A 19,140-nucleotide genomic window follows, 5' to 3' on the forward strand; every position below is an offset into this window, starting at 1 on the left:
CTGGTCCAGTTAATTTCCTACCTAGACCACATCCAGTGGGGACCCAGTAGGCATTCAAAATAATAAAAGAAAAAGAAAATTGAATAAATCTTACTAAGTTAATTCATGCATTTAAATTTGTTACAATTTTTTTACATGCCAAGACATTGCTTCTTGATATTCTGGAGCATGTCCAACTGGTTTGCCTCCACTTACGGTAATGTTGTTCAAGATCTGTTTCCCCAGGCATACAGAAAGACCACCTTGATGTAAGAATTAGAATGGCTCACCATAGAATCCATAATTCCAAGAATGGCAAGATCAGAGTACAGAAGCATAAGCTCAATCAGGAACCCTTGACGCTGCAAACAGCAACAGAGCAAGCTGGTTGCAGAATTCCATACTATCTTCAATATACAACAGAGAAGATTAATTAGCAGGAGACCCTCCACTCATCCTCAGAACCATTACAGGGGAAATATTTCCTCCCATACATCCCACTACAAATTACAGAGGACAAGCCCTCGGATCCCCTTAAGTCCATCCAGCAAAAAGTAATACCCGACACCTCTCATGACAGAGGTAATCTCACCCATGCTCAATGAGGTATCTTTCAGCAATTGCAGCATGAGTTGCAGCACCTATAGGCAGAACATCTTCATCAATCATGAAGTAGGGAGAATGGCCAGAATGTGTTGAACCCAATGTCTCATTCATCACACCTACATAGAAGAATGCCGCTGGGACCATCTCTGAGTAAAAGGAGAAGTCCTCTGCACCCATCATTGGTGGCACCACAATGAAATTCTTAGCACCCACCAAGTCAATGGCCACCTTCCTCACATGCTCATACATATGCTCATCATTTACTGTGGGAGGGTATATCTGTGTCTTCTTCTCAAAGAAGTCAACAGTGGCTGAACATCTGTAAACACTAGCTTGCTCTACAATAACCTGTTTAACAGAAGCAGGGATTGTAAGTACTTGGTAAGTAAAGGGCATGTGAAAAATATACAAGGCATATCAAAGACCAAGAACTTCATTTCGGAGTTAGAACTATGCCATCACAAACCTCCTCAATTCTTTGCAGGAGCCTGTAGAAACTTGCATTAGAGAAAGCCCTTAATGTACCAGATAGGATAACAGATTCAGGAATAAGGTCTAGATTATTTCCTCCATTAAATGAAGCCACTGAAACAACCTGCAACAAGAGAAAGACCATAAAAACTTTGGAATATCCATGAGCAACAAGAAATACATCACAGATGAACAATTGAAAAGAATTCAAATAAGTTTGTGCTAACCAAATCCTGAGGTAGCCACAAGAAAATTTTTCTTTTTCAGTAAAGGACGAGAGCGGGGGGTGTACAAACTGCCAGTTTACTTTCCACGTGGAAGAGAGAAGCATATGAGGGACATGTAGAGTGGAAGCTGAGTTTATTTGGAAGGAAAACATAGAAAATAAAATTTAACATCTTTGGAAGGAAAATGTGTTTTCTTACTTATTAAAGTAAAGCCTTCCATCACAAAAATAAAAACAAAAACGTTTTCTGTAATTATCCAAGGCTTACTAATTTTAGTTTCGGCATTTCTTTTGAAAGGCTAATGATTCAGTTTGAAGTTGTTAACATGAAAATACAGTTTTAAACCCACGATCATACCAAATGTATGTTTTAGTTGTATTGTTTAGATAACCTGTAGGATCTATTGAGCTACAAATTATTTATTTCAGAGGATTACTTTCTAGCAAACTTCCAATTTTCCCTAGTTTATTTCTCCTTTTCAAGTCAACCTTCACTCTGTAGGAATCTGTCTCACATCAGATGCAAAACCTGACCCATAAATGCATAGCATCTTAGTTCCCCCAAAACATAACCATAGCCATAAAGTGATTCACTATTATAATGCTACACTTCAGATCCACAACCACAAGAATTCCCTCTTGTCAATGAGGAACTACTTCTTTTAATAATTTTTTGAAGGTGATATTTTAGACCCTAAAAAGGTTTAAATCGAACTCCCATCTTGAACTCCAAAGGATGACCAAGAAAATAAGTCATAAGGTATTACATAGTTATAATCATTTCGAAGCCTATATAAGGAATTTGACCACTAATTCTTTTTTCACAAGTTAAAAAGATGGATATACTTCCCATTCATCCTTTGGCCATAAGAGAAGGTTTGTATTGAATTCCCATTTTAAACTCCAAACAAAGGGCTGCTACCAATTTCCATCCCAGCTATCCAGGGTCTTGGGAGGGGTGTACTCAGATGCAGATCTAACTTTGGCATTCTTTTCACAAAGTGGCCTCTCTCAGACTCAAACCCACATCCTCATGTTTGTCAGCTTGAGATTTTACCATTGTACGAAGCAAAGGACTAGTAATTTTTCTTCCCTAAGTTAAAAAATGAGCATTTATCCATTCGTTTCTTGGCAATAATAGAAGAATTAATTTGAAAAAGCATGTAGAGGAATGTGAAAAGACCTGCGAGTCCAGAGGATCTGCTTCACGAGACACAAGGTTCTGTAAGCTGATTACAGCAGCTGAGGCAGCCAAAATGGGATCAATAGAGTGGTGTGGGCTCCCTGCACTGCCCTTTTTTCCACTTATTATGGCTCTAAAGAAGCCACATCCAGCAAGCAAGGGACCAGGCCTTGAACCAATAGTCCCACTAGGACGCTCATGCGATACATGAACAGCAAATATGGCCTCCACATCCTCCAGAGCCCCATCTTGCATCATTCGCTTGGCACCATTACCAGCTTCTTCTGCTGGTTGAAATATAAGAATCACAGTTCCCTATTGAAAAAATAATGGGTCAAGAATCATGAAAAGATAAAATCAGCTAGAAATATAAACACATTATATAACAAATAAAATCATGTACTATTCTAGAATACACTTCCGATGACAGACACTTTTTTTGATAAATATGACAGAGGGTGGGCCTTGGCACAATGGTTGGGTTTCTCCATTACAACCTGGGTGATCAGGGTTCAAATCTTGCAAACAGCCTCTCTGTACGTGCAGGGGTAAGGCTGTGCACATCTGTCCCTCCCCAGACCCCGCATTGGCGAGAACCTCATGCACTGGGCTGTCCTACACTTTTCTCATGCTGTAGCATGAAAAAATGCAGCAAAGAGAAAGTCTTAAGCCATTAAATTCCGCCCATGGTTTCCGGACCAGAACAGCAAGACTACACATTGCTCTGACATTCACAGGAAGTGGAATTGATAATTCATGTATGGTTTGCTCAGTAAAAAATGACAGAAACCTCTCTTAGGTTAACATCAATTCAAACATGACAGAGATCTGTCAGAAAACTGAATGAAAAATTGTCTCCATTTTTACTTTAACCTGCCTCAAGTTTCAATTATAATACCACCAACTTCTATTATTATCTAAATGTTTTTAGCAATACCCCTAAGCGTTCTTGCTTCTTGGGTATTCTGGGTGGTGCTTCCTTTCAGCTATGCTGCTTTAGAAGGGAGTATTATATGAAATAAATTCTTGAGCAATTTCTATATCATTAGAGAAAGGTTAACAAACAGTTAAAGGTTTCTATCTAAGATGGAAGAGATTCAGTATTATAGGGGAACTTTTCTTTGTGGGGGGGGTAAACTGGTAGGGGATTTACAATTCCAGCTTATGGGCAAAGTTAGAGACAATTTCTCATTTCCGTTCTTTGTGAAAATGAAACGCTGGAGAAGTGCAACAATTTCTCATTTCCATTCTTTATTTTTTGTTTTTCTTTTTATTATTATTATTATTTTTTTGATACTCTATTGAACTACAGAACAGGACTAACTGAAACAGTTGAAACTAGGCTTGCAATGAAAATGATGTATGATACATTATTTTTCATTTCTTTCACTTTAGATTCTCTGGAAGAGTGTAGGACAAAGGCAAGATCACAGTCATGATGCAAAATTAATAAAATATTAGAAAAGGAACAAACTGTGAGAAATTAAAAAATTATAAAGTGTGACTACTCGGGGCCCTATCCAATATACAGACAGGCAGGTTCATGGAATCCACTGTTTAACCATGCAAGTTTATTGAACCCACTGTTCGTACTTGTAATTTCATGAAATTCATTATTGAACACTGCAAAACCACCAGGGAAGCACCAATGCAAGTACTGATGTTGCACTAGAAATTAACTGAACCACAGAACCTACCGATGCCGTTTCTAATTATGCAAAGCAATTTGTAGACCCCGCACTCAAATCAACCCCTTGCTTTTCTTGTCCGGTTCTTTTTTCTCTTTCCCGGTTGTATCATATATTTGTTACATATGCTACAACATCCTCATCTTACAAAAGTGCGTCTATTCTGTTCTTGTTAACCCACCAGGACATTGTTCTTGCTACAAGCAACACAATGTGGTAAAATTGATGAAGACTAAAAAAGAAAAGTTTCTGAAGATTAGCCTTTCTCCAAGAGACTCTTGCAGAAATTCTATATCCATTTACGCTCTTATAAATGAGTATATAACTACAATTGGGAAAAAATATTATGGAATCTGAATGATAAGAAAAAAAATTGCATAAATGAAGCATTACACTAAGATAATTGAATCTATCAATTCAAATCTTCAACCATCCTTTCCAATACTGTCATTTTCATAACTTCCACCAAAAGAACAACAACCAGACAACCAGTAATGCAAAATTTATAATTTCAAGCAAATGGGTGAAATCACAGATAGGCTAAAAGAAGGAGACAAGTTGCAGACAAACCTTGAGATTAGGCTCCCGGCTCTTCAATATCTTGGCAGCACCAAGAAGCATGGCTGTGTGGGCATCGTGGCCACAAGCATGCATTTTTCCTGGGATTTTGCTTTTGTGCTCCCACTCCACGGCTTCCTGCAACAAGTTCCTCATCTCAATGAAAATGGATCTCCTCCATTCAACACTCTTTAATCCCAATTCCAAAACCAACCCAAAAAAAAATCTGTAACGAAATTAACTACCATGTAGAGACCAGCAAGCGTTTAAATAACAGAATCATCAATGATTTTTACTAAAAAAATGAATAAAATATCGCTTCTTTGACCAATCTGTAACAAAATTAACTACCATGTAGAGACCAGCAAGCGTTTAAATAACAGAATCATCAATGATTTTTACTAAAAAAATGAATAAAATATCGCTTCTTTGACCACATTTTCTTTCTGGTGCAAAGCTTAATATTTTTAACTGAATAAAGAATACCAAAAAATTCACGGAACAGAACTCTGCAGAAGAAAAATTAATTCAAGATGGAGACAACCGTACCACCCACCTGAAACCCAATTAACATTAAAACCCCAACCACCGTGCCTCAAAATTGCACCGAAAATTCCGATCCAACGGCTTAAATATCAATAGTATTGTTCTAGGTCGTTGCAGAGAGAAAAATGAAACCCAGAAAAGACCGACAAAACCGACAAATTTTACAGGGGAAAAAAAAAATAAAAGCATAACCTGTAGTTCTAATCGAAGGGTCTCTATTTTTCCAATGAAGCAAAAAAAAAAAAAAAAAAAAAAACCAAAACCTGAATTGGCAGAGCATCCATGTCGGCCCTGAGCGCAACGAAGGGGGGGCCACCGGTTCCAATGGAAGCTCGGATGCCGGTCTCGGCCAAGGGAAAGCGATAACTGATTTGCAGCTTGTCCAACTCGTCCCGAATCAACCGACTCGTCTCGAACTCCTGAAAAGCCAGCTCTGGGTGTTCATGGATTCTCCTCCTCAACCCCTTAAGCCAGTCAACCGTCTCCGGCCGCTTCGCCAGCTCCAGCACCTCCTCCGAACACCTCTTGCTCCAAACTTGACAACCGGGTGGCGACGAAGGAGGCGACAAGACATAAGACCGAGACGAACTTCTGTTCTTGAGTAACAAATCCTTGGAACTGATGTAACCTGCGGTTTCGAAGATTGAGTACGAAAGATCGGTGGGAGTGCTTCCTCCGGCGGTTCTGATGGAATTTAGAAGAAGTAGGAAAATAGAGATAGAGATTGAAAAGAAACCCAGTTCCCCAGAAGGACCCATCTTGAGTTTCCACTTCGCATAACAGACGAGAGGTGGAAGAAGGGAGAAGCAACGCAAATTTAAAAGAATGTCCAGAGAGAGAGAGAGAGAGAGAGAGAGAGAGAGAGAGGCGGAGGTCAGACGTTAAAGGAGGTGGAGGAGGAAGAGCAGGAGGAGAAGACCTGAAGGAGAGAGCACCTTTAACTCGTGGGAGGTAATTGACAGTGACGTATCCCTATCACGTGGGAGAATTTTGTTCTTGCCTGAGGCGTCGAATCGCAGCAGCCCCACCACTTCTTGATTGAGAGTGACGCCCGACGGCCCGACCGCCCGCGTAGGAAGGTTATTTATAAATTTCGGAAATTTCCACCCATTTGTTTGCTTTCAATGAAAAATTTAAAATGTTTTCTTGATTAGTCTCAGTTTGGAAAGAGAGGAAAAATTATAAAACCCAGTATACAACATTTGGCATTGTACTACTCTTCCCGAACTAAGCCCTGCATTTTTTTGTAAGATTTAATGCTTTATACAAAAATCTCATATTATATATATAATATTTGACGGATCACGTAATTTAGTGTGGAATAAATTCATACAAAATAGAAAATTCTTCGTATAATTAAAATTTCGGAAGTGTTCTAACATTTGATGGAAAGTAAATTATTTTTGAAATTTTCGTTTTTTATGTTTATAATTAAAAATTCAAATACAGTATATTTAGTATTTACTAATATTGACTACAGATTAAATTTAGAATTTAAATACATTTTATAAAGTGTACTTATACTTACCATCATATTCAATCAATTGCGTCATTCTCTATACGATATTTATCATCACATTCAATCAATTAAGTCTTTTATTATAATAGAATTTGCTAATAATTAAAACAAAATTCATGAAAAATTCAAGGTGGAAGAAATTGTTGGATTTCCATTGGTGATTCTGTCTTATCATTCTTACAAGTGGCAGACCAAAAAAGGGTTAGAGTGTAGCTCTCACCGTCAGTGATCAGCAACTCTTTCAGACTTGTACTCATTGCTATGCTACAATGACAATGCATCATCAAACCACCATCATCCTAAAAGAGATGGGGCCTTAGTTTCAGTCACCCCGTGTCCAATAAAAAGGGATCCAGGTCCATCATAAGTGGGTCCTATCTTAATGATTGCATGTGGATTATAACCATTGATCTCTTTATTCTTTTCTTTTTAGAACTAGAATGGTATCTTATCACTATCTGATAAACTCTTTTTTTTTTTAATAAATTCAAATGGCGTTATTCACACTATGTGATAGACTCAAATGACCTTATCCTTAAGTATTATGTTTTTTGAATTATAAAATAATATGTATATATGCATTGTTGACATCATCTGATCAGAATATTTTTCTTTTCTTTTTTGTTCTTTTTATTAAAGTTTTTTGTTTGCTAGAAGACATCATCAAAGAATGCTGATTGATATACATTGGTTATAATTTATAAGAATTCTTTAATATGAGACCCACTCAAATAATGGGCCCTGACTTCAAGAAAGCCCAAATGAAACCAGAAAAAAAAAAAAAAAAAAAAAAAAAAAAAAGACAAAGCAAACCCAAGTTCTCCAACCACCAGATGGACAACATAGGCCTACACTTCCAGCCGTCCAGCCTTTCAACATTTAAAGAAATTGGGTTTGTTAGATTTCTAAGAACTCCATCTCTCTTTTATATTTTCTTCACTCTCTCCATGTTTAGGCCCATTTGTTGGGTTTAGACTCTTGAAATCAAAAGGGTTCCATCTAAAGAGGACAAATGAAGATACGGTGTGTAGCTAGAGTCCTATTTCCAGGTCAAGCTCTGATTCAATTGATTAAATGCAACCCTCCTTCTATATATGTAGCTTAGAGTATTAAAATACTGACCTCATCATATACCTAGTTCAGTCATCTATTTGACACATTTATTACATATCTTGGATATGGTTGTGTCTGTTTCTGTATTAAAAACTACCATTCAACTCTTCTACCTGACTGTGTTTAATAGGGCAGGTAAGCTTCATAATCACCAGACCCACTTCATTTCAATAGTGGCTAAGAATGTTCTTAGTCAGGTCAGCTTCAGACATACATGATGCTATATTTAATTCACAACAAACCATGCAGCCCAACTTAATACCCTCCTATTTTTGCCTCTATTTTAGGCTGTGTTTGGTGAAGTTCTTAAAGAAATTTCTCTCAACTTTCTGTTCCTCTCTTATTTTCTATCAAACCAAACATATAGCCTTAAGTTAACTAGTCCTTATTTTCCGTCCAGTTTTTTTTATCTCTCGCCCTCCCCACACCTTTACAGGATGGGTAGGGTGGGGTAGGGTCAGGTTCAACCAGGGCAGTTTTGTTCTTGCACCAATAACTTGTACCCAAACAGGAACAACTGATCTGTCTCCCTGCTTCTACTCCTCAATACAATTTCATTTATACATTTGTTACATAATTAACTCTTACAGTCAAATGAAAGGTGAATGTTATTTAGGTGATAAGTCACAACACATGTTTAAAAAAAAATAGTAAAAGAAAATAGCCTGAGTAAGATGTTTCTTACTGTCTAGCTACTTTGTCTTTTTCTTTTTTTTATGAAAATAAAGCTAATTAAGTTTCAAAGGCAAAGGTGAATTAACAATTTCATTACTATAGTTCCTACAACAGTTGGAAAAACAAAGACAAGTCTTTACCCTGGTTTCACATGCAAGGGAAAAGGGAATCTTTAATTAAGATTCAATGTTTATCAATTTTGTCTTGTTGAGAGCGATTTTTCTGTTGTCCTTTCTCTTTTGTCCTTTTACTTTTTGCTTTCATCCCCTCCCTTTCCATGAGTGTATCTATTAGTTTCCATTTAGAAGAGTGAAAGAGGAATTTTAGTGAAATTAATACTGTAATTTAATTTATGTTCAGTCGAGTTGAATTTGGGTTCACTCAAACCAATAATAATGAACCTTAGCCATTGTTTTCCTTGTTCCCCAATGTAAGTTCATTAATTATTCTATATTTTCAAAGTGTATTAATATAAAAAAAATGGTGCAATTTTTCTATCTTATGTATTTACCAACTTCATACTGCAGCTATATATAGACACATAAATCATAAATACTTTATAGGGATTCTCAAAGGCTATGTTTGGTATGAAGGAAACGGTAGGGAAAGAAAGGAAAAGTTAAGAAAACCAATATAAGGTTTGTAAAGGTTTTTCTAACTTTTCCTTCCTTTCCCTACATTTTCTTTCAATCTAAAATACCCTAAATGTTCATTTTCAAGTTTTGCTTTTTTTCTTTCTCTCTTTCACGTCCACATCTCTCTCTTTCCTTCAGCATGTTCCTCTTCCCTCCATATATTTATGGAATAGATTTTATTGGAAAAGACTTTTCCACATGTTCAAAATAAGAGTAATAACCTTTTTTTTATGGAAAAACTTTAATTGACAAAATAAAACTTTGATGAACAGCTGAGAATATTTTGGAAATCCATTAATACAGGGATGGTTATAAATATTTTAGAGTAATTTTTTTTTAAGTAAATTTTCATTCTAGATACATCCCCATTCACAATTAATAGAAAATAAACTCCTTTTGCTTCTTAATTATTAAAATCAATTACAATTTGAAAAACACAGTTGAATGTCGATCAAATAATAAAGAAGAAAAGATTCTTAACCTCGTTTTAGCCCGTTCAAAGAAAATAAGAACTAAAATTTTTAGAGAAAATTAACCAAATAATATAAATTAAAAGCAGCAAAAGAAAACTTAATAAAGGAACAAGGAATAAGGACGGAATTATAAGATAGTGGTTCAATTGGTTGGTTTTAGAAGTAGAAAATTCTGTATTCCTTTGCCCTTGAGTTCAATGTGAAATTTATATTGTATCTATTAGTATAGTTGGTCTGAATATTGTGTTTTTACCAAATTGTCATAGGTTTAAATTTCACAAAAGTGACTCTTTTATTATTTTTGTTCAGAGAATATCTATGATGCGGAAAAGATATGGTATGGAAAGAGTTTTGACCAATCAAAACCCACCCATGAAATTTGATAAATAACACCTTATTCTTTATCATGTTTATGATTCCAATTTATTGGTAATTACTTTTCGGATATCATATCTTTTTCATATCATAGTCGAACCCTTTTGTTCATGAACTACAATATCAAATTCATTTTTAGTTCATTTTATTAATAATATATAATATTTTGATTTTTTTGTTTAATTTATTAATACATATAATTAGTATCCAAATTCAATTTGAATCCAATATAAATCCGATGGATATTAATCTGATTCAATTTTGAATATAAACAAATCAAACTTTGGTCTATTTATATTCGATCTCTTTGCAACCCCAATTTAACATATAAAAAAAATATTTTTAGTTATCTGTTAATACACAGGAAATTCCTTAAAAAATGTTAGTCAGTAGATATCAAAACAAAAGCGGGATCTGAACCTCACAAATGGGCGCCTCACAGGCACATCTACCGTGCATTGAGAACATCTCCCGTGAATAATAACTAATAAATACGGGAGATATTCCCAATGCATGGTAGGATGTGCGTGTGAGGCACCAGGTGTGAGGAACACATCCAGTCTCATCAAAACAATACTAGTTATAGACAGTAGTACCAAGTTGGTTCCTCAGTTGTAGACAACAGTAGTACCAAGTTGCATATTCCATCCAAGGTTAATGAAATATTTTCAGTTTACCAAAAAGGGTAATTAATGAAATACTTGATCCTTGTAAATTATTATTTTTCTTTCTCAAATTCTTTTTCTCCTAGTTTTAGTTTATTGCTCAACTAAATTATTGTGCTAATTTGTTAAAGTTCCATTGAGAATAAAAGCAAGAAGATAACAAAAGAGTGGATGCAAAATACAATCAAGTCATTGTTGATAATTTTTTTTTTTATAAATTTTTTATAGGCTGCATTAGCTGATGCAGAAAATAAAGGTTTGGCCCTAAAAATAAAAGGCCAAAAGTAGTAACCATTCAAGAGCATGTTTGTTGGACAAGCTATGGTTCTAAAATTGCACCAACCATATTGTCATTAAATAATAAGTTACCAAAATAGTAATTAATTTGTGTATAAGACTAACTTCATTGGTTTTATCTTTGGGTAGATTTAGATAGACCAACTTCATTGATGGTTTCTTATTTCCTAATAAACCTAATTGTTGTACCATTTTAATTCTCTATAGTTTTCAGTATATAGTGCATTCTGAAGGTGATGATGACCATCTATTTACCTTCTCAACAGGCTTTGCCATAAGTTCTTTCAAAAAAAAAAAATAAATAAATAGATAAAAGGCTTTCCATAGTGGAGGAATTTTCTTTTCTCCACACAGTTCTGGAGGAAATTATAAGTCTGTAATCCTCTCTCTCTCTCTCATTAATATGGTACTGAGTATGAATGCTACCAAGAAAATCTGTCCCCCCCCTCCTGTTAATTAGAAACTATACAGAAATAAAGGGAATCCGTTTGTACTAGAGACATGAAAATCGTGTATATATGCAAGACCTATATATAAATAGTTTAATTATTATGAGTAGGATTCAGTACAAGAAACTACAGTTAGATATTATAAGTTGGCCCCTTGTAAGACATAAGGACCATTTAATAATAATGGTTGAAGCGACTGAACTGAATTATTGATGATTGCTTTGCATCTTTCCTTGATGGCTGAATGGATGGCAATAAGGGTGATTATTACTGTACACCTAAATATTTCATCACATGTTGATCAAACAAAAGTTTTTACTATGTCCACTATAATATGAGGTCACAATCATACAAGTCATAGAGTTCAGCTATTTCAGCCATCATAATCATCATCAACAAAAGTTCTTACTATATTTCACCATTCTATTCTGTTTAATGGTATTTTAAACCAATTTACTTAAATCTACAAATGGGTTTTAATTAATAATTAATAAACTTGATTTGAAATAACTCTTTGAATTATATATCTCTAATGGCATATGCCCCATAATTTAATTGGTGGTGGGACATCTTGTGAACCATAAATTGACCCCCGATAAGAATTTATTGAAAAGATAACTGGAGTCAGATCAACTTGAAAATGTCTACTACTCATCAGTTCAAAAGGAAGATCATCATCATGCCTATCAAAATTGTGGGTCACTAAGCATGTGGTTGTTCCAGTTCATTATTGTCTGATCTGGACCCCGCTCCTTTCCTTCCCTACCTCAACACAGAAAAAAAGTTGAAGCTATACTTACAACTTTTTTTCTGAATTGAATAAATTTAAAAAACAAAAAAGCTATTATACTATTCTCATTATTTAGCCCCTTCAAAAGAGGCTAATTAAGATATATAGTTTAATTAATTTGTTTCGATTCATAGCCTCCTGACCAGGTCTCCGCCTTATCTTGGCTAAGTCGGTCTTCTGCAAATTAAAAGTATTGTTAGCTTTTGACCATAAGACCGGCACGACATGTCTAATGTCTCCAGGGTTCTAGCTATAGTCAGCCTGGCCAACCTTCTGATCCCATTTATGATTCTCTCTGTTGACGTTTTCCAGGGGTGGGGGTGGGGGAGTTTCTTTAATCCATCTCTATGTCTGCATTTTCGTATCCGTGATTTTCACAGTTAGGCTGTGTTTGGCTTGAATAAAGAATGAGAAAGATAGAAAAATAATCTTTATAAACCTTGTATAAGTTTTCTTGTTTTTTTACTTCAAACCAAACATAGTAGATCTTAATGTTAGCCATAAGCCATTCTTCACTCCTTTTTCAACTCCAAACTAGTTTATTAAGTTATTGTAGAAGCTTTGGAAACCCTCTAAGAGGGTGTTTGGTACCGTGGCGTTACACAAATGTTGCGTTAGCACTTGATTTGAACATTAGAAATGGGAAGAAGAGAGTGTTTTGTACTATTTACAATGTATAATTAGTTATTATTGTCTAAAGACATAATTAAACCAAATAAGATTTTGGTTTAAAAAGGTTAAGACACCTATATGACATTTACATGATGATGATGAAACGTCTCTTTAACATCATCATGAAACCAAACACCACCTAAATAACTTTACTAACACACTCACCTCCCATATAAGTCGATTGATTTAAGATTTGGGCATATAAATTAGCCCATTTTAATAAAAAGGGATAAGACTACTTTAATGAAAAGGACATTTTTATCTTTTATGCAAAACACCTATTAATTAATGAAAGTTCATAAACCATTTGTTGAAAATTAAAAAGGGTGTGCACTCTATGACCATTTTTTCTAGAGAAAGGAATCTCTAAAAAGTTGGTTAATTAACTGTTAAAGGTATTTGCAAACAGCACCAAATCATCTTCAACCTCAACCATACGATCTTCAGCATTTTGGATGAACTTTCTGTAGCTTTGTTATATATATATATATACTCTCATCAATGCTCTAACCCATGTACATATAATGGCCATAATCAGGTGGAATAGAATTTCATTTCGAAGAAGGAGGAGGGAATATTAATGGCCATTCTCTTAAATAAAGGAATGTCATTCCATAGGATTAATAAAATGAAATTCTTCAAAAATAGGAATCAGAATAGCCCATTTCAATTCCGATTTCAGACCTTTAATCCTGAGAACCAAATGGGCCCTAACTCTATGCCATTCAACTGTCAAGCCAATAATGGACTGGAATCCATAAACACCACCATATCATAGTCATCCTCTTATGATGCATGAACCTCTCAGTTTGCAGTCCAAATAAAGGCTAGGTTAGTTTTTCAGTTGAACTTTTATTAAAGTTCTAAGGGTCAATCAATGAACAACTTGGATTCAAGATCCAGGTTAGCATTCATAGATCTCTTCATGCATTGGGTATGAAAGGTCCATGCATGGATGATAAATGGTGACCTGCACTCCATTATTGGACAACAACTTGCCTGAAATGCTGTGGGTATATAGTGTCGACCAGTGAAAAGCAATTCATTTTGAATTTGCCAGGTGGCAAAGGTGCACATGAAGTGCATTTCACTCGACACCTAATTTGGCTACTTGCAAAGATCACCAAAATAATGCCAGCCCTTCACATCACAACAAACCCTATTCAGCTGGCTTCTGCCCCCACTTTGGATCAACTCCAAGCTTTTTTAAGGCTTTGACAATCTAACAAACGGCCACTGACCACCGACAACTCTCCAATAATACTCATTCAAGCAAGCTATGGAAATTACTTTGACTAGTCATCAGCTACTATCTGCATGTTCCTTCACGTGCCAATTTGTTCTTGAAAGTAGACCACCACAACTCAACACGTGGGTCATCAAGCTAGAGAGAACAGATTAATGTAGGACATAAATACCAATGTGGGTCATCAAGCAATTGGATTTAATGCATTATTGATGAAGCTGAACTAATTAGGCTTAAAGCATTAACAGATGCAATGAATGAACACCTGCACAACACCCATTGGATTTATATTTGTTTGTCTTCATTAAACAAATTCAGCGCCCGAGTATAGAAGAATTCAGTTTCAATGCATCAGTTCTGGTTAAGAAAAGTACTGTAGGCCCTACTTTTATTCCTGCACGTTTTGGAATTTAGACAAAGAACCAACCATTAAACACCATTGAATGAGTCAATTAATGGTCGTTGGGATGGGACCAAGTAATTCTGAGGGACTGTATTTGACAAGACTTCATGGCAAATTAAATATTATGATCACTAGAAATTAATCTACAGATAACCCACCCAACTATTTTTTGTTAGGCAAAAGATACCCAACTTTTCATATTGATAGATAATAAAAAAAAAAAAAAAAACAGTGGGGAATATTAAGCAATAAAGAAATCCCTATTTATAAGCATATGATGATATATAGTAAGCATGATTGGGTGGAATGATATATAGTGTTGTATCATGTATGGTCTAGCTATCTTTTCCTATAAAAGTATTAATATTCTCTATCCCAAGATCAACTTAACACATAATACTCATCTCTCAATGAGTTCACATCCCTCTTTTCTAGTGGCTACCACCTTTATTGCAAATAGCATTTATATAACAAACATCATATTCCTAACAAGTGCCCTACACTTTTAGGGAATTAAAGCAATCGATGGTGAATATTTCTCTTATTAATTTTTTCTCTTTCAGGGTCTATTCCGCTTGAGTCTCTTTTTCTTTTTTTTGCACTTTTTTATAAATATTTAAGCCCTGTTTGATTTGCAGGAATAGGGGTCAATTTGGAATGGGCTATTCCGATTCCATATGTTTGATTGGGCAGAATCGGAATCTTATTCCTATTTTTATTAGAATGGCATTCCTCCATTTGAAAGAATGGCCATTCCCTGTCTCTCTCTTGAGAATGAAATCTCATTCTTACTGATTCTAATTCTTATTTTACTCCTGTCTGAACCAAACAAACTATGAAAATAGATTATTCTGCAAACCAAATGGACCCTTATATTAAATATGAGTTAGACATTCATCAGCTACTATCAAACACATGTGCTTGTTGATGACAAGGAACCTTTTACTGATATGATCTTAGCACATGATGAGGAATTATGGTGGCCATGTGGGCGGATTGATACAGTACTGTGCCTTTTGAATATCTCCCCCATCAAATTTTTATTTATTTTACCTGTAAACAAGCACCACTTGTTTTTGCGCATGGCATTATCAGTAAACAGAATAAATGGGAGGTTCACTTATTCTGTGTTCGATTTGAAAGAAAAAGTAGGGAAAAGAAGGAAAAAATAGGAATAGATGGGAGGTCCACTTATATTGTATAGGCTTCCCTATCTTTTCCTCTTTTCCCTACTTTTTCCTCCTAAACAAATATAACCTTAATGAAAGTCTTCTGCCTTCAAGTCTCCCTTAATGGGGCATCTGCTTTATGTGACAATAGATACTAATAAAATTTTGAACGACTGGTTTTTGTAATTTTACAGTTTTTTATCTGACTAGTGGAAGGATATATACCATGCAGTGCAAGTAAAAAAAAATAAATAAAAGAATAAAAAAATGAAGAGAGAATGACGGTTCAGTCAAACATCAGAATTTATAATCCAAACGTACAGTTGGGATAGGTGCCAGCTCGGAATTGATGTCAATTCACGGGTGGGCATTGGTGTATAAGATAGGGGTAATTGATATTTTGAAATGTTGTAGGTCTACAGTGAATATCAGAATTCTCCCGTGTGAGCATGTTCCTATTTTTCCAAAAAATGAAAAGGAATTTAAATTTTTAAAGATTTTTTACTCTACGTTTTCTGAATGCTTGGACATAGTAATCTACTTTGCACAATTAGTATTGTTAGCCTAAAACATTGCATCATTAGTGCTAATAAAATATTTTGATTTAATTTTTATGGCCTAAACATGAAGCCAAGGCAAATATCAGCATATATAGTAAAGATTTGAGTAGTAGGTTTTTTAAATATATTTTCTCCATATTTGGTGGCAATGTCCCTTAACTTGACACATCTCATGCCTTTTCCAATAATTAAAATAAGAATAAAAAAGTGCCATAATTTGATATAAACAATGAACTTTCTTGTCATCATTTCAACTAGAGATGTTCACGGGTCGGGTTGGGTCGGTTTACTGAGATTTTTTCAACCGAACCAACCTGGTCGGGTTACCTAAAATTGAAACCGAAACCGATCCTGTGTCAAGCAAAACCAACCTGGTCGGTTTGAGTCGGGTTGGGTCGGTTTCGGCTCTAAGTTCAACCATGCTTGAGAGTCAAATTGTGTTAGAGATTGTGTTTGAGTTGAGGGGCTAAGGGGGGCGGGCCAAGTTAGAATAGAAGTTATCAAGAAAATAGAAAGAAGACTGAAATTTGTATATTTCAAGAAACCTTCTAATCTAAGTAAAAAATGACACTTAATTATAATTGTAATTGGTTGCCTATTTGGTGTAAAAGACCATAGAAACAAGGATCCTTTGATTCTTTTCTTTAAACTATTCCAAAAAAAATTCCTTGTCTAGTTGTCTTACAATGCTTGCCATTAATGTCATTCCAAACTAGAAGACTAGAAATTAAGTTAGGTTATAAATAGGATAGAGATAACTTAGTTAAATAGGAACTAAGTAGGTTGTAACTACTAACTAGGAACTAACTACTAACTACTAAGTTGGTTCGGTTCGAATCGGTTTTGATTTTCATACATGAAAACCAAAACCAACCCAAACCATCGGTTTATAATTTTTTACAACCTGAAACTGACCGGTATTGAAGAAAACCCGACCAACTCGAGTTGGGTCGGTCCGGGTTGGTCGGATTGGGTCTTCTTATGAACAGCCCTAATTTCAACAGAAAAATATTCATTCACCTCCAAAGAAAAGGCTGGAGAGTTGGGGGAGAAGAAAAGAAGAAAAAAAGATATCCACCAGTCATGTTGATGTCTACCATGAATGGTGCAATCCTTGAAGCATTGGTGGATTATTGACCTTGATATTTGTCCAAAGTTTATCAGATTTTGACTATTTATTTTTCTCAGAATTTAATAATAAAAGAATATAAAATAGTATAATGTATTAATAGTAAACATTTATAAAACTTCAAAATAAAAACATAAGGCAGAAATGGCTGAAATTTAATTCTAAGACTTAAAATCTTGACCTGATCCAGCCTTCACCACTCACAGTATTTCCCTAGAATTTTCTAGAGTAATGTTGGACCAACCATATTGCGCCACATCAGCTAACTACATATAGGTCCCACGTATTACAGTAGTATTAATGTCCAGTTTCCTAATCACACGGATCAGCCAATTTTCTTCATCATTAGAGGTGTAACGTGGGTAGTGTCGGGCTAGCATGACAATTTTACAATCCCTCCACTCTATAGCAACATGTGTCGTGCCAGCACAAGGGCCTAGGTGGGATGTGCCTACCTGGCCTGAAACATATGTACACTTCAATTGAAGTGTCATGTCTTCCTTGATCTTGTGGATGTCTTCATCACCCAACCAATCCTTCAAACATATGTACATCTTCAAGCTTTCGTCATTCATTCAGTTTCTTTTATCATATAAAAACCTATTACTTACACTAGAACAAGACTTGTATGGAACTATTGACACCAAAGGATTAGTAGATCACATGCCATGGTAGCAAGCACTATATAGTTTTCGCCATGTTCTTTCTACCAAGGTAAAATATTAAAATTATTTAATTCCTTAAAATTGAGAGAATCTGTTAAATTACAACAAGTAGAACGTAAATAAAAATGAAGTGCACTAAATGAACTTATGCCTTTTAATTATTAATGACAACTAAATACTATACATTTCAAATAATAAATTATTAACTTCATCTTTTTTGTTGAAATATCATTTTTTATATTTTCATAACAAGATTCAAGTTAAACATCTAAACCATTTTTATAATATTAGGATCTAATATTTCTTTGTTGCAATATAAATGAGAAATATTTTCCCAATATTTTTTTAATTTAATTTTCATTACATTAATAATATTTTAAACTTTTAAACTATTTGTATATTTAAAAAAAACATTCGCTAATTATAAATAATTGATTAATTAAAAAACAAGAAATTTGGTAATAAACAACGGAAAATGCATTAGCTATATCACAAAAAATTTGTAAAAAATCTTTTATATAAACTAAAACTTCCCAAACATCATTAGTTATAAAATCATGGGGTATATTTTCTCATTATAAAAATTAGTAAGAATGTCTTTATATAAAATTCAACATTGTAACATTGAATGATGGAATTCCACCTATTTTAAACATCTTATACAAAAATTTCATATTTTAGACCATATTTTTGGCATAAGTATTTAAATTCTTTTTCTTGTTCCAAAACTTCTAATATATACAATACAATTTCTAATTTTAAAAATATGAGGTGAAATAATATTTAAATAATCTTGTACTCATAAATTTAAAAATGTGACATGTACATCTAATATGAAATAATTTACCATGCACACATGATATGAATTTAGATTTTAAAATAATTATAGTTGAATCATTATTATTAACATTATCAAAATTAATATGAAAAACTTTACTCTCAATGCCATATGTAATATAAAGTATTTAATATACTAGCATCAATTATTGGGCCAAAATGTGGCCATCCAAGTCTTGTAAAATTTAAAATCATATTTTATAAAAGCCAA

General features: G+C 34.4%; 1 protein-coding gene across 1 annotated transcript; it reads right to left on the reverse strand.

The window, feature by feature from the left end:
• Positions 1 to 79: 79 nt before the first annotated feature.
• Positions 80 to 6,310, reverse strand: LOC148851950 (IAA-amino acid hydrolase ILR1-like 6). Its single transcript, XM_088942369.1, has 5 exons — positions 5,521 to 6,310; positions 4,724 to 4,849; positions 2,466 to 2,780; positions 1,052 to 1,180; positions 80 to 933 (listed from the first exon to the last, which is right to left on the reverse strand). Exons 1-5 carry the CDS (start codon positions 6,013 to 6,015, stop codon positions 568 to 570), a joined length of 1,431 nt encoding a protein of 476 aa, XP_088798495.1. The 5' UTR covers positions 6,016 to 6,310; the 3' UTR covers positions 80 to 567.
• Positions 6,311 to 19,140: the final 12,830 nt, after the last annotated feature.

This window comes from Nelumbo lutea, chromosome 5, assembly GCF_056320005.1.
Source record: "Nelumbo lutea isolate HS-2025 chromosome 5, American lotus-T2T, whole genome shotgun sequence".
NCBI classification, from domain to species: domain Eukaryota; kingdom Viridiplantae; phylum Streptophyta; class Magnoliopsida; order Proteales; family Nelumbonaceae; genus Nelumbo; species Nelumbo lutea.

What these genes read in the sequence shown, in the direction of transcription:
- LOC148851950 (XM_088942369.1), bottom strand. Translation starts at nt 6,015, where the DNA reads ATGGGTCCTTCTGGGGAACTGGGTTTCTTTTCAATCTCTATCTCTATT. An exon ending in TGGATGCTCTGCCAATTCAG is followed by an intron (nt 4,850 to 5,520) that starts GTTTTGGTTTTT and finishes AACTTGTTGCAG; the next exon opens with GAAGCCGTGGAGTGGGAGCA. An exon ending in CAGATCCTCTGGACTCGCAG is followed by an intron (nt 1,181 to 2,465) that starts GTCTTTTCACAT and finishes CTCTTGTTGCAG; the next exon opens with GTTGTTTCAGTGGCTTCATT.